Here is a 14537-nt window from a genome sequence, read left to right on the forward strand (position 1 = left end):
TTTTATCAAGGAAATACTTGAAGCTGAACTTACATATAAAATGTAACTTTTTTGGGGCCCTCATCCCCCTTTAAAAAAAAACACCTGTAGAGGGAGAAATAGTATACTAGTGACAGGGCTAATTTACTTATCTAAATAGTAGGATTTGTTTTATTATCCATTACTAAAGCCCTGTAGTTAAATTGTTTTCAATGGGGACACATTGGTAGAAATGAGGCCCTGTTCACGATTAGAGATTTGGAATCGAGGGCAAAATCCACCAGAAGGGAGGAGCGTGCGTTCGGAGCATGCGTGTTCCTTCATAGCCTGATAGCATGCTCTGAACATGTGCTCCTCCCTGCTCTATCTCCAACAGGAAGTGATGTACACCGCTGTCAGTGAGCTGTCCTGAGTGTCTGGAAGTGCTGAGAACCACCGGCGTCCCTGGACCCATCAGCCTCTTCACCAGTGAGAAGATCGTCTTTCCCATGAGTGGATGAACCATATTATTAATTCCACATGTGCTGATCTCATACAACTTGGGAGTTACCAATTGTCTTTTATGGAATAAAATGTCTTAATAATGCTGCACTTAGATGGCCCAGCTCTCCTTCTGTCTTTGCCTTCCCCAAAGTTACTTGTAGCCTGTCACGAGTTGGCAGCCGTCCACAGTCAGCATATCTAAGAACACTTCAACTGTCCTTGTGCCACAAATGTACCCCTCTACATGAACTCAATGTGAAAGAGAGTTCTAATTACCCACTCTCTCTTTATTCAGCTTATCAAGTGCACATGATCAAATTTCTTTCCTTGTCTGCTAGTTGCCCCCGGCCTTTGGCTTATCTCCTGACTTTCCATTGTTGTCCTGGGCTGCTGTTTCCTCTCTATCCTCATGTAGCCTACCATAAGTGTGAGCTGGGGGCCGCGACCTGGAGCCAGTTGCAGCGCAGTCCATCTTCACCACTAGAGACTCTGGTGAACACCTGCTGGCTCTAGCTCCCAGTGGGATCTGTGTTGGAGCTCCAGTGGACCTGCTTTCCTGTACCACCCAGAGTTCCATCCGCAGCAATCAGCCATAGGGTCCACTACCTTAGCGGTGCACTCCCGATCCCAGCGATGTGCATCTGTCACCTGGCCTCAGGTGACCTGACAACAATATAGTCTGTGTACACTTCAGGGGATATCCTCTAACTGATTGAGTGGTCATTGGGATTAGGGAAAAAATGTTAGGGAGAGGTTAGAACATACTCAGGGTTTTAAACAGGTTGTAAAGTTTTTTTTTTTTTTTTCTAAATAGGTTCCTTTAAAGCAGGGGTTCACCCTATCGACGAAAAAAAAAATTTTTTTTTTCTTTTACCTTAAAATCAGGCATTGTAGCGCGAGCTACAGTATGCCTGTCCCGAATTTTTTACCCCCGTACTCACCTTGTAGTCGTCCATCGAAGATACCGGGGAATGGGCGTGCCTATGGAGACGGAGGATGATTGACGGCCGGCTCTGGCGCGTCACGCTTCTCCGGAAATAGCCGAAATAGGCTTGGTCTTCACGACGCGTGCGCATAGCCTGTGCGCAGGCGCCGTGAAGAGCCGAGACCTACTCCGGCTGTCTTCGGGGAGAGTGACGTGCCAGGGCCGGCCGTCAATCATCCTCCCTCTTGAAAGGAACGCCCATTCCCCGCGGGAGCCGAAATCTACGATGTCCGATTACAAGGTGAGTCCGGGGTTAAAAAAATCGGGACAGGCATACTGTAGCTCGCGCTACAATGCCTGTCTCGATGGTAAAATGTGTCGGGGGGGGGGGGGGGAACTACCGCTTTAAGCTAGTTTATTGTTGGTTCACTTACCTTTTCCTTCGATTTCCCTTCTAAATGTTTTTTTTTCTTTGTCTGAATTTCTCACTTCCTGTTCCTCCTCAATAACCTGTTCTGGCTGACTAACCCCCAGCCAGAATGGCTTGGATGATGGGGGTAAGCTTACTGAGGAGAAACAGGAAGCAAGAAATTCAGACAAAGAAACAAATTTTTAGAAGGGAAATCAAAGGAAAGGGTAAGTGAACCAACAATGCACTAGCTTAAAGGAACCTATTTAGAAAATAAAAAACAAACCTTTACAACCCCTTTAATTGTTCTGGGTCCCCAATGGAGAGATTCACCTTCCTTTCTTTGTGGTCACCAGAACATCTCTCAAAAGAGGGCATAGGCAATAACATATGACAGAGGCTCTAACCTTTCTCACAATAGAATTATAAAATAAAAATGTTGTGGCTTAAGTGACGAATACAAGTGGTCCCACTTACCATGGAGGAGCCAGGAGCATGGGTTACTCCTGAGAGTCTCAATGTAAACACCATCTTATTGTCTTCCATAGTTATTTTCTGCGCTGTTTTCTTATCTAAGCACCTGGAATCAGAGCAACAAACAGGCATTGTAAGCTTTTGGTGCCACAAAATACCAGCAACTGTCAGTTTGAAATCATTTTTCTTTTTTGCAGTGGGAGGGCATCTAACAATACAAACCCAGTACCCTGCTTGGTCACCAGTTGTATGTGCTCATCTATCCACAATATTGGGCTATGTGACAGCACAACTTCCCACTGCATCTTATAGTAGACCAAATATATTCAAAAGTTTTCATGGCGTCATTGAGCATTTTAAAAATAACCAGTTCTTGAGCCGCGTACACACGTCCATTTTTCATGTCATGGGAAAAAACAACATTTTTCTCGACGTGATTCTTGTCAAGCCTGCCTTGCCTACACACAATCGTGAAAAAAAATGCTTGAGCAAAACTCGGTGATGTACAACACGTACAACGGCACTATAAAGGGGAAGTTCCATTCGAATGGCACCACCCTTTGGGCTGATTATTCAAATTTCCCTTCTCATAACTTGCTTCTGAGCATGCACGTTTTTTCCCCGCCGTTAAAGCGTACACACGACGACATGAAAAACAACAAGAAAAAATAGAGCAGGTTCTAAATTTTTAATGCCCATTTTTCTCAAGAAAAATGCTCTGGAGCAAAACAAGATACGCCGGAATTAGGCTAGGATCCGACTGGTGTAAGTCACTTACACCGTCGGATCCTAAATGCAATACAACGCTGACCGCTAGGTGGCGTTTACGTTCAGGTCTCATTTGACTATGCAAATGAGCCTGATACGCCGATTCTCAAACGAATTCACGCCGCATCGTCGTCGTTTCCGTAAGCGTAAGGTTACCCCTGCTATATGAGGGGTAACCTCTAAACCTATAAACACAGGTGCATAAATATTAGTAAACCAGCACCACATAACTAAAAAAAAAATAGAAAAATGTACATTACTGGTCACTATTTTATGCGCCTTAATCACAACTCCCCTATATTTAGCATTGTGGGAGCCAGAAGAGTTTGTGTGCATGTAAGTGCATATAAGTTCATATACACACCATACGTGATTATTATTTTTTTGGGCAGGATCTTTCTCTCAGAATTCATACATCAGTATCGTGTGAAAGGACACTTCAGATGCCTTAAATTTTACAAAAGGTTGTATCTCCAGAACCTCTCATTCTTTCTTGCGTATAACTAATTACAAGCTCTGATTTTGGGAGTCTGCTTTGCGTCATTCCACACACACTTAGAACATCCAGAGCCTCTGACTTATAACACAGATACAAAAATTATTGAGCCATTTGTTCCACGTCTTTTGTCTGTTATCCATCACTAGTGCAAGCTGTGGAAACCCGCTGCTATGGAGTAGGACTTTAAGAGCAACAAGACATAATAAGCAGTAAGCTTATGGTGAGGGAACAAAAGAAGCCCCAAAGGAATCAACAATTAAGCTAAATTTGTTTATAAAAGAATTTCATGGATATTTGCAGATTCTTACAGTGACCTTATACAAATACAATAATGATTCTAAAGCAAACAATTGACCAATATTGGTGATTTTCCAAAATATCAGTTCTAGCTTAAGGACAAAGCATAGCAGATTTTCAGTGAGTACACATTTTAAGGTGCCCTTTGATAAAGTAATTTGTGGCGAAACTGGCCAGGGCGGTGCTACGTACCGACGTCACCACGTCCCCACGTGACCCTGGAAGCACGGGTGTATGGAAATTTTTAGCAGTGCCGGCTGTTTTTATGCTGCTGTATGTTTTTTTGCCTGTATCGTCTTTTTCCCTGTAGTCATACAGCAATAAACTATCTGTTTTTAAAAAGATATTGCACTATCGCAAATTCTATCTTTTTAAATCTTTATACTACCCACGGAGTGGTTTATTCAGGAGAGAGTGCCCCTTCTATGCCTCGTTTGACATCTGTGAGGATGGAGATGAGATGCCACAGAGGGGACTATTAACCTTAACCCCGCAGAGGTATACCTGCCAAGCCTATATGACCTTGTCACCTGAGGTCCAACAGATCTGGTAAGGGTTCTCCCTTCTCCCCCCCTTTTCTTCACCTGTGAAACACGTGGAAGAATCCAATGCGGTGGCGGCGGATGGCTGTTTGATCCCTTACACTCCTTTTTCCTGTGGGATTGGACTTATTCTGCTTACGGACACTGTTTTCCTTGATATGTTGTGCTGCATATGCAATAATACTTTAGAGGTTTAATCTATACCCACCTCTGGTTGCATTTAGAGGATATGAGATATTTATATCACTGTTTATAATGCCGCGTACACACGGTCGTTTTCTGCGATGTAAAAAAACGACGTTTTTAAAAACGTCAATTTAATTGATCGTGTGTGGGAGAAAACGACGTTTTATGTCTTCTGAAAAACGACCAAAAAAAATTAAAGCATGCTTCAATTTTATGTGTCGTTTTTCAAAACGTCATTTTTTACTTCACAGAAATTGACCGTGTGTAGCAAAAACGACGTTTCAAACGACGTTTTTACACCCGTGCATGCCCAGAAGCTAGTTATGAAGCGAGCTTCAATAGAAAAACGTGGTGAACGTAACCTCGCTTTGCTAGAGCACTGTGAAAAAACGATGGTGTGTAGGCAACATCGTTTTTGAAAAGTGTCGTTTTAAAAACGTCGTTTTTTACTTCACAGAAAACGTCGTTTTTTTACATCGCAGAAAACGACCGTGTGTACGCGGCATAACACTTTATATCACTAATTCTGGTGCACTTATTTTGTATATTTGGTAAATTTTAAATTTATACTATTTAGTTCACATTTAAATTTACCATTTTAGCGCGACTATAACACTATTTCCACATTTGTCCACAAGATTATCACATGTTTTTTGTGTCGCAGCTTTATTACTTTTTTCACTAATTGTTCTTTCATTGATACTCTATTAGCGCAGTTTTATCCCCCCCTTTTTCCAGATATGCCCATATATACACTGTGGGCCAGATTCTCGTAGAACTCAGGCGGCGTAACGTATCGTGTTTACGTTACACCGCCGCAAGTTTTCAGCGTAAGTGCCTGATTCATAAAACACTTACCTGTAAACTTGCGGCGGTGTATCGTAAAGACGTCCGGCGCAAGCCCGCCTAATTCAAATGGGGCGTGTACCATTTAAATTAGGCACGCTCCCGCGCCGAACGTTCTGCGCATGCTCCGTTCGCAATTTTCCCGACGTGCTTTGCGCAAAATTACGGCGCCTCGACGTGTTTGTGAATGGCGACGTGCGTAACGTACTTACGACGAAAAAAAAAAGTGTAAATTCGAAGCGGGAACGACGGCCATACTTTAACATGGCTGGTGTAAAGTTAAGCAATGAAAAAAGATTGCTTAACTTTGCGACGGGAAAAAACTACGTTACGCACGCGAGTAGGTTCGTGGATCGCCATAAATGCTAATTTGCATACCTGACACTGGAAAACGACGCAAACTCCACCCAGCGGCGGCCGAAGTATTGCAGCCTAAGATCCGAAGGCGTACAAAGCCGTAAGCCTGTCGGATCTTAGCCAAAGGCCGTCGTATCTTGTTTGTGAATCACAAACTAAGATACGACGCGGCAAATTTGAAAATACGCCGGAGTATCAGTAGATACTCCGGCGTATTTGTTCTGTGAATCTGGCCCTCTGATTTTAGTAATAAACTGATCTAATATAACAGTATTCTATTCTATTCCATCCTAGAGCAGGAGGCCCCGAGCCACTGGTTGGGCACCCCTGTTTTAAGCTATTATTGTTATTTTTACATTCATACTTTCTTCATTTATTATAGTCAAGAGTAAAAAAAAAAATAACATCTCCTGTTGTTGTTTTTTTCTTTTGTTCAACTAAAATGCAATAGTATACACTGCTCAAAAACTTAAAGGAACACTTTGAAAACATATCAGATCTCAACGGGCAAAAATCTCATGCTGGATGTCTATACTAATATGGACTGGGTAATGTGTTAGGAATGAAAGGATGGCACATATTTTGATGGAAATGAAAACTATCCACCTACAGAGGGCTGAATTCAAAGACACCCCGAAAATCAAAGTGAAAAATTATGCAGCAAGCTAGTCCATTTTGCTGAAATTTCATTGCAACAACTCAAAATGGTCCGCAGTAGTTTGTATGGCCTCCAATTGCTTGTATGCATGCCTGACAACATCAGGGCATGCTCCTAATGAGACGATGCATGGTGTCCTGGGGTATTTCCTCCCAGATCTGGACCAGAGCATCACTGAGCTCCTGAACAGACTGCGGTGCAACTTGGTGGCACCGGATGGACCAAAACATAATGTTCCAGAGGTGTTCTTTTGAATTTAGGTCAGGTGAGCGTGGGGGCCATTCAATGGTATCAATTTATTCATCCCCCAGGAACTGGCTGCATGCTCTCGCCATATGAGGCCGGGCATTGTCGTGTACCAGGAGGAACCCAGGACCCACTGCACCAGCGTAGGGTCTGACAATGGGTCCAATGATTTCATCCCGATACCTAATGGCAGTCAGTGTGCCATTGTGTAGCCTGTAGAGGTCTGTGCGTCCCTCCATGGATATGCCTCCCCAGACCATCACTGACCCACCACCAAACTGTCATGCTGAACGATGTTACAGGCAGCATAAAGTTCTCTGCTGCTTCTCCAGACCCTTTCACGTCTGTCACATATGCTCAGGGTGAACCTGCTCTCATCTGTGAAAAGCATGGGGAACCAGCGGCCGACCTGCCAATTCTGGTGTTCAATGAAAAATGCCAATCAAGCTCCACAATGTCCGGTAGTGAGCACAGAGCACACTAGAGGATGCCGGACCCTCTGGCCACCCTCATGAAGTCTGTTTCTGATTGTTTGGTCAGAGACATTCACACCAGTGGCCTGCTGGAGGTCATTTGTAGGGCTCTGGCAGTGCTCATCCTGTTCCTCCTTGCACAAAGGAGCAGATACCGGTCCTGCTGATGGGTTAAGGACCTTCTATGGCTCTGTCCAGCTTTTCTAGAGTAACTGCCTGTCTCCTGGAATCTCCTCCATGCTCTTGAGACTGTGCTGGGAGACATGGCAAACCTTCTGGCAATGACACGTATTGATGTGCCATCCTGGAGAAGTTGGACTGCCTGTGGAACCTTTATAGGGTCCAAGTATTGCCTTGTGCTACCAGTAGTGACACTGACCATAGCCAAATGCAAAACTAGTGAAAAACAGTCATAAAAGAATAGGGAAAAAAAATGCCAGACACCTCCACCTGAAAACCCATTCCTGTTTTGGAGGTTGTCTCATTGTTGCCCATCTAGTGCACCTGTTGTTAATTTCAATTAACAGAAAAGTAGCTGAAACCCCTCTGTATACACCCCTCCCCCTCTGCTACTTAACTGACCAGATCAATATCCCAGGAGTTCTAAATTCAAAAGTGTTCCTTTAATTTTTTTGAGCAGTGTATATTAATCTGTTGTATTTTACTTTTCAACCAGTAGGTGGAGTTCAAGACACCCCTTTACATCTACTAGTCTCTTCTTAGCGCCTCTGTTGAAAAATGTACTTGGATTCTGTTAGGGAGATTTCTCACTTGCTGTCCAAGTGACAAATATTTTCTTAGAAAATCTCCATCAGCATCACAGGCATAAACAAAGGTGGATTGTTTAGTAAAGTAGATGAAGACTAGGACCTCTGTCAGCTCTTAGCCGATGTCTCTGTTCTAGATTTCCCCTCAATTTTTTGTGTGATGAGCAGTGGCGGCTGGTGCTCAACCAAACTGAAAAATCCTGAAAAAAAACATAAATGTTCCCATCAAACGCAGCTACTGTGCCCATCAAACGCAGCCACTGTGCCCATAAAAAGCAACCACTGTGCCCATCAAACGCAGCCACTGTGCCATTAAATGCAGCCACTGTGCCCATCAAACTGTGCCATCAAATGCAGCCACTGTACCCATCAAACACTGCCACTGTACCTATCAAATGCTGCCACTGTGCCCATCAAATGATGCCACTGTGCCCATCAAACGCTGCCACTGTGCCATCAAATGCCACCACTGTGCCCTCAAATGCTGCCACTGTGCCCATCAATAGCTGCCAGTGTGCCCATCAAATGCTGCCACTGTGCCCATTAAATGCTGCCACTGTGTCCATTAAATGCTGCCAGTGTGCCCATCAAATGCTACCACTGTGCCATCAAATGCCACCATTGTGGCCATCAAATGCTGTCAGTGTGCCCATCAAATGCTGCCAATGTGCTCATCTAATGATGCCACTGTGCCATAGAATGCTGACACTGTGACCCCCCCCACGCTCGCCGTCTGCCCAGCACTTACCCTGTCTTGGTAGGGAAGCGAGTGACAGCAACGAGCGGGGTCCTCCATGCATCCCCTCACGTCCTCTCCTCCTGATAGGCGTCTAATAGCAGCGCCTTTCGTTTCAGCCAAACAGATGTTGGGCAACAGACCCGAGCACCTGATTGGTGGAGAGGCGGTTCAGTGTTAGTAAAGTGAATATTCATTCGCTTTTCTAACGCACCTGGGTGAACTGCGAGCGCCAAGCATGGTGCTTGCAGTTCACCTATTTTGAAGCCTATTAGAGCCTATGGTTTTAATCATGTGCTTCAAAAACACCCCCCCGCCACTATGCATAAATCTATCCATTGGTCATAGAGAGGGTGGCTGGAGAGAGGGGGGCGGTGCCCGTGAGCCCTTATGGACGCACCGCCACTGGTGATGAGACTGTTGACACTGGCAGAAGATGATGGACGATCTAACACTGTACCGGATAGCAGTAAAAACCTGACAGAGACTGTATTCCTTCTCCACTCTATCCAAAACTAAAATATGCTAGATATATACTTTTGAGATGGGATATCACTACGCTGCATTGTTTTCAATGAGTCATCACACTCATAGACTGGCCCTGTGACAAGGAGCAGAGAGCAGAACTATTGTGTATCACTACAAAGGAAGAAGCAAAGCCCATGTATGTCATGAGCAAGTGTGGCTGTCATCATGTTTAATGGTGTGTAAAACGAAATTTGTTATTACTATTATTTATATAATTTACATTTACAAAAATCATAAAAATACTATTTGGAAAATGACAGATTTCTGGTAGTAGATCCATTAAAATGGTTGTAAACCCTCACATATACCCCGTTGTAGATTTTGTGGAAGCAATGATGAATCGTCAGATTAACCTTGCAAAGAACTTGTTTATTTCCAGTTAACAGTGAGCTACATCTAAGCCCTTTTTAGTTTCACTTTATAACTTCCTACTTCTTGTTCCCACCCTAAGGTCCTCAGACCTCTATGTAAATCTGCAGCACATACGGTACAAATTCTACACCCGTCAAAATTAACAGCTTTAAGATAACTATATTATCTTTCACTATGTTTAGTTGTTTACCTGGGGTCCCCCGAGAGAGGTCCGGTGGGGTGGCCCACCCGAGCACAGTCTTGCACCCCTTGGGGGGTGCTCGGGTGGTTCCGTCCCTCCTATACCCTCCATTTTTTTACGCAACGATATGCACTCTTGCGTTAACTCCACTGTTTTAACCGTTTATGATGCTAGCTGGATGGTAGTTATATTAATGCTAATGATGCTGCAATACTGTCACTACGACACCCTTTATTTTCATAATGGATGCATACTATGCTTATACTGTGAACATTTCCAGCTGATTGTTAAATGTATGCATTACTTTGTCTCATGTGAAATTTGACAATAAAAACCTATAAATGAAAAAAAAATAAAAAATTAACAGCTTTAAATGATACACAGAGATGTAACAATTCTTCCGACATAGGGTTTACTTGTTTATCTGCAAACTTCTCTCTACACCCTTTTAAAACTGCAGATCCTGTTAAAAATCTTTATTCATCTGTCATAAAAGGGATGGGATAAAAGGTTTTACATAAATTCATAAAAAATGACCATTGTAAGCACCCTTGTATTTCTAATTACCTTCCCTGTAGCCATCCTATACCCGGTGTGTCAGATGCCTTTCCTCCATTGCATTTTGTGCTGCCTTTTGCCGGTCCCTGTGTGACTATTATGTCCTTTGCAGTTTGGCTATTGGCAGATGGAACCAGACAACACAGAGGGGGATGAGGTATCTGACAAAAGCTGGTGTAGGAACACTTTAATTTTCCTTTTTTAAATTGTGACAAAGTTACATAAACGTGAAGATAAGTGACATATCCTGGTTCAGCAGTTCAGCTTTGTGCCTTCCTAAGAAACATTAAAGTTGACACAAAAAACAGTAATGGTGTATCAGTAGCAGAGTTGTCACTCTAACCAGCAGAGGTGTGTAGGCAGATGTTAAGCCCCTGCACCACCTAGAGATCATGGGGTAGGTAATCCTGTTATATATATAATATATATATATATATAATGCCTTCTTGGTGTGGAGTGTCAAACACATTTGGGAAGGAATGATCTCTAGTGATCAGCATAAAGGCCAATGGGAAGCAAAGAAGAAACCCCTCCTGGGGTAGGCCTTTGGGTGCTCCTATATCAAGGGACATAAATTAAGTTTCGTTACTAGAGAAATTTGAAGATATGGAAAGTCTGTGCGTTTCTTTAAAATGATGGAGAAAAAGGAAAAGAGCATCTGAAAAGCAAGTGGCGTTGACAATCCTTTATTACAAGAGATCCTCGGGTATATGGTGTGTGGGCCTCAGAGTAGGAGATTTGGGGCAGCCAAGATGATGGAATAGCTTCCTAATATTTGGATATGCATACCTTGCCTGAGTTCTGCATTTTGGAGAGCAGAGGAGGTGCCCCTAGCCAGCTTGGCAGAAGCTTGTGGCAAATTATGCCTGTCAACACATGTGCCTACGTGCATTGAATTTTTATTTATTTTTAAATTATACTGTTGCAGAATTTAGCCATTTACTGAAAGGTCCACTACAAAGCGAGCCCTAGCTTTCAGGTATTTGTGCAGTAATATTGACTTTAGCGCAACCTGAAAATGTAAGTCAGATTCAGCAATGTCTGAGGCTGTGCAAATTTGGTTATTTCAGCCTAAAAATTAAAACTAAAGAGACTGATATGGCTCAAAAAATGTAATTATCACTCCTACACAAGGCTGGATTTTTGCTTAGCCAACAAAGGCCATGACATGAGGTGACAGGACTACCGAGGTCAGCCCACAGTCACATCACGTTGCTGTTTTGTAAACCACCTAATAAATATTTAGTATTATTTTGGTGACCTGTAAAGCCCTGTACACACGATCCGAATACCGATGGATTTTTTCATCCGAAATCCGATGAAACTGACTTTCATCAGTCTTGCATACACACACTATCAGACTAAATTCCGACCGTCCAAAACGCGGTGACGTGCTGAGAAAAATTAAGTGCATGTGTGAATTTTTATCTGAAAAATGTAAAACATGTTCTATTTTTTAACACCGATGGAAAAAAGACCGATGGGGCCCACACACGATTGGTTTGTCCGATGAAAAAAGTCCATCAGACTTTTTTCATCGGACAAACCGATCATGTGTACACGGCATAAAGCCCTGTACACACGATCTGTCCATCCGATGAAAACGATCTGATGGACCGTTTTCATCGGTTAACCGATGAAGCTGACTGATGGTCAGTCGTGCCTACAAACCATCGGTTAAAAAAACGATTGTGTCAGAACGCGGTGATGTAAAACACAACGACGTGCTGAAAAAACGAAGTTCAATGCTTCCAAGCATGCGTTGACTTGATTCTGAGCATGCGTGGATTTTTAACCGATGGACGTGCCTACAAACGATCGTTTTTTTTTCTATCGGTTAGGTATCCATCAGTTAAATTTAAAACAAGATTGTTTTTTTTTAACCTATGGATAAATAACCGATGGGGCTCTCACACGATCGGTTTGGTCCGATGAAAACGGTCCTTCAGACCGTTCTCATCGGTTTGACCGATCGTGTGTACGCGGCATAACAGTTTACCCCGCATTTAGGCCTAATGTAAAAAGGAACCTTTGGCCATACAGCATAAAATTAGGGTGTAGTTTGCCTCCCGGGAGCCACAGGTGCTGCTGTTCATGGAAATCAATGGTTGTTCATGGGTATATGCTGAAACGTGTGTATTCACGTGCATACTTATGGGTGTAAGACCCTGGAATGTAACTGCTTCCAGGGGCATACAGTACATCCATACACATAGATGTGTTTATGCCTGTATCGGTGTATACTCTTACATTTTATTACATTGTGCAACCCCAGATCCCATGTTCATGAGGCCTTACTTGTTATTAACTAAACTACAATATTCAACTTATTACTTCCAATGAAACAAAACTTTTACATTCAATCATTAGAGATAGATACCATATAGTTGAATTATTGCAAATAAGCCAGATATGATTGTGGCTATCCGCTATTCATTTTACCTTAATTTTGGGTAAAACCATAATTTCAACCAAATAAGTTATTAAATACTTGATATATCAATGATTTGTGAAAAGGTCCTCAATATGGAATTTCAGGCTCTTACCCATCTTGAATAACATATAACCTAGTAGTGTTCCTCTTGCTCAAAAGTTTGCATGAGGTGGTGACCAGAGCAACACCACTCTGATTGGTCTCTGCAGTTACTGTAACATATACTTGGTCTGTGCCCCGCACCTTCAGGAGGGATGCTAAAGTCTCTTTAGCAATCTTGTTGTTGGATGTACTAGCTATGCTGAGGCCAATGCCAAATCGGAAGTTCTCGAACTGACCATCCGTCATTGAGTCTGTCCACACAAAATTTGTCTGCTGAAGACTGTGACACAAAGGCTGTACCAACAATGCAACTGTGTGATTAGTGTTGTTTGAAAATACTGTGCCGTGGTTCAATTTATCCTGCAAAGGCAAACAGAATACATTACTGATGGTCTACATTTTACATAGTCAATGTTATAGAGAATATGAATAAAATAATAAGAAATAAAAAATAACAAAGATAAAGGTAACCTGAATATAAATAGTTGTTGGTAGGTTCTCATGATCCATTTGAGTATTTTTGTAATTAACTGCTCTAACCACTTTTAACTACAGTAACTTTGAATGATTGTTCCATGTTTGGCCAGCATTAGCCTTCAAAATGGACTTAGTATCAAAAAACCTCCACATGTAAACCAACTAGAAAATTATATTTTTAGCTATTTGCAAAGTTGGCAATCTGACCACAACTCGGAGCATTTTTTTAACTGGCCACCAATGTTAGGGGCATTTTTTCCACTAATTCCAAGAGAACTGGTTTGAGTAAGGGTTTCCCGTGATCGAAGAATTATTTAAAGGGTTCCTTTAAATAATTAAGTAAGGGTTCCTCTGGGGTAGAAATGTTGAGAAAGACTGACTTAGACACTGGCAATAATGATCAGCTTTACTGTGGCCTTCTGGGGAGGTTAAAGATCTTGTCAGTAGCCAAAATCTGAGGTAAATTTATTTGAAAATGCAATAGTATTTTTTTTTGTGTGCGTTTACCTATTGTCTTAACGTGGAGGAGATTACTAAATATTAGTTTGTTGTTTTGTTTTTTTTAGCAGGGTGCACTTTACAAACATACTGCATTCATTCTTGAATCTCTTCTTCCAAAGTGTCAGTAAACTTTAAGCTCCATTTTTACAGTAAATCGCGTACATTATGTGCAATCAGCGGAGTAGTGACTACATACAGTAAAGCACATAAACTCTATCAATGTGTAAAGTGTATCCAGTTAGAAAATGTCACATGCCTCAGTTTATAAAACTCATCCTAGAATAAGTTTGCTCTCAACATCCAGCAGGACTTGGCAGTTGGCACCCTTCCATGCCTTCCCATAATAGCCTGTTATTGTAAATATGAGTTGGTCATGCTACTTTGCCATTAGCCATTGACTTGTCTTGCCCTCCCCTGCGAGTGAGGAATGCAATCATATGTGTAAATGTGAGCAATGTTGCACCACATTAGTGTTCACTGCCTTCACATAGCAATGACAGCTGGAAATGACTTATCCATGATAACAAACTCTAAATCTTCTACTATGGAAGTAAAGCGCAGCAGCCCCACTCCATGTTTACATCTAACATAAATTATAGATAAACTTGGTGATTTAGGGTGCATCCGGACTCTGCATTCTAAGACGTAAATATTCTGACGCCAAGATTTCCATCGCTGAATCCAGCAAAAACTAAATATATTCACGTTATATAGGAAAAGGTCAACTAGAGATTTTAGC

At 42.3% G+C, this 14537-nt stretch overlaps 1 protein-coding gene across 2 annotated transcripts in view; it reads right to left on the minus strand.

Moving 5' to 3' along the window:
• The window catches only part of LOC120917322, a 32948-nt gene that overhangs the window by 4311 nt on the left and 14100 nt on the right, over nt 1-14537 (minus strand). For both annotated transcript variants that reach the window (XM_040328536.1, XM_040328535.1), the window contains exons 2-3: nt 12831-13180; nt 2274-2376 (exon numbers count right to left, since the gene is read on the minus strand). In XM_040328536.1, coding sequence (XP_040184470.1) covers nt 2274-2376; nt 12831-13180 — 453 coding nt within the window. The remainder of the gene's footprint in view (nt 1-2273; nt 2377-12830; nt 13181-14537) is intronic.

Source organism: Rana temporaria, chromosome 11 (assembly GCF_905171775.1).
Source record: "Rana temporaria chromosome 11, aRanTem1.1, whole genome shotgun sequence".
Classification (NCBI taxonomy): domain Eukaryota; kingdom Metazoa; phylum Chordata; class Amphibia; order Anura; family Ranidae; genus Rana; species Rana temporaria.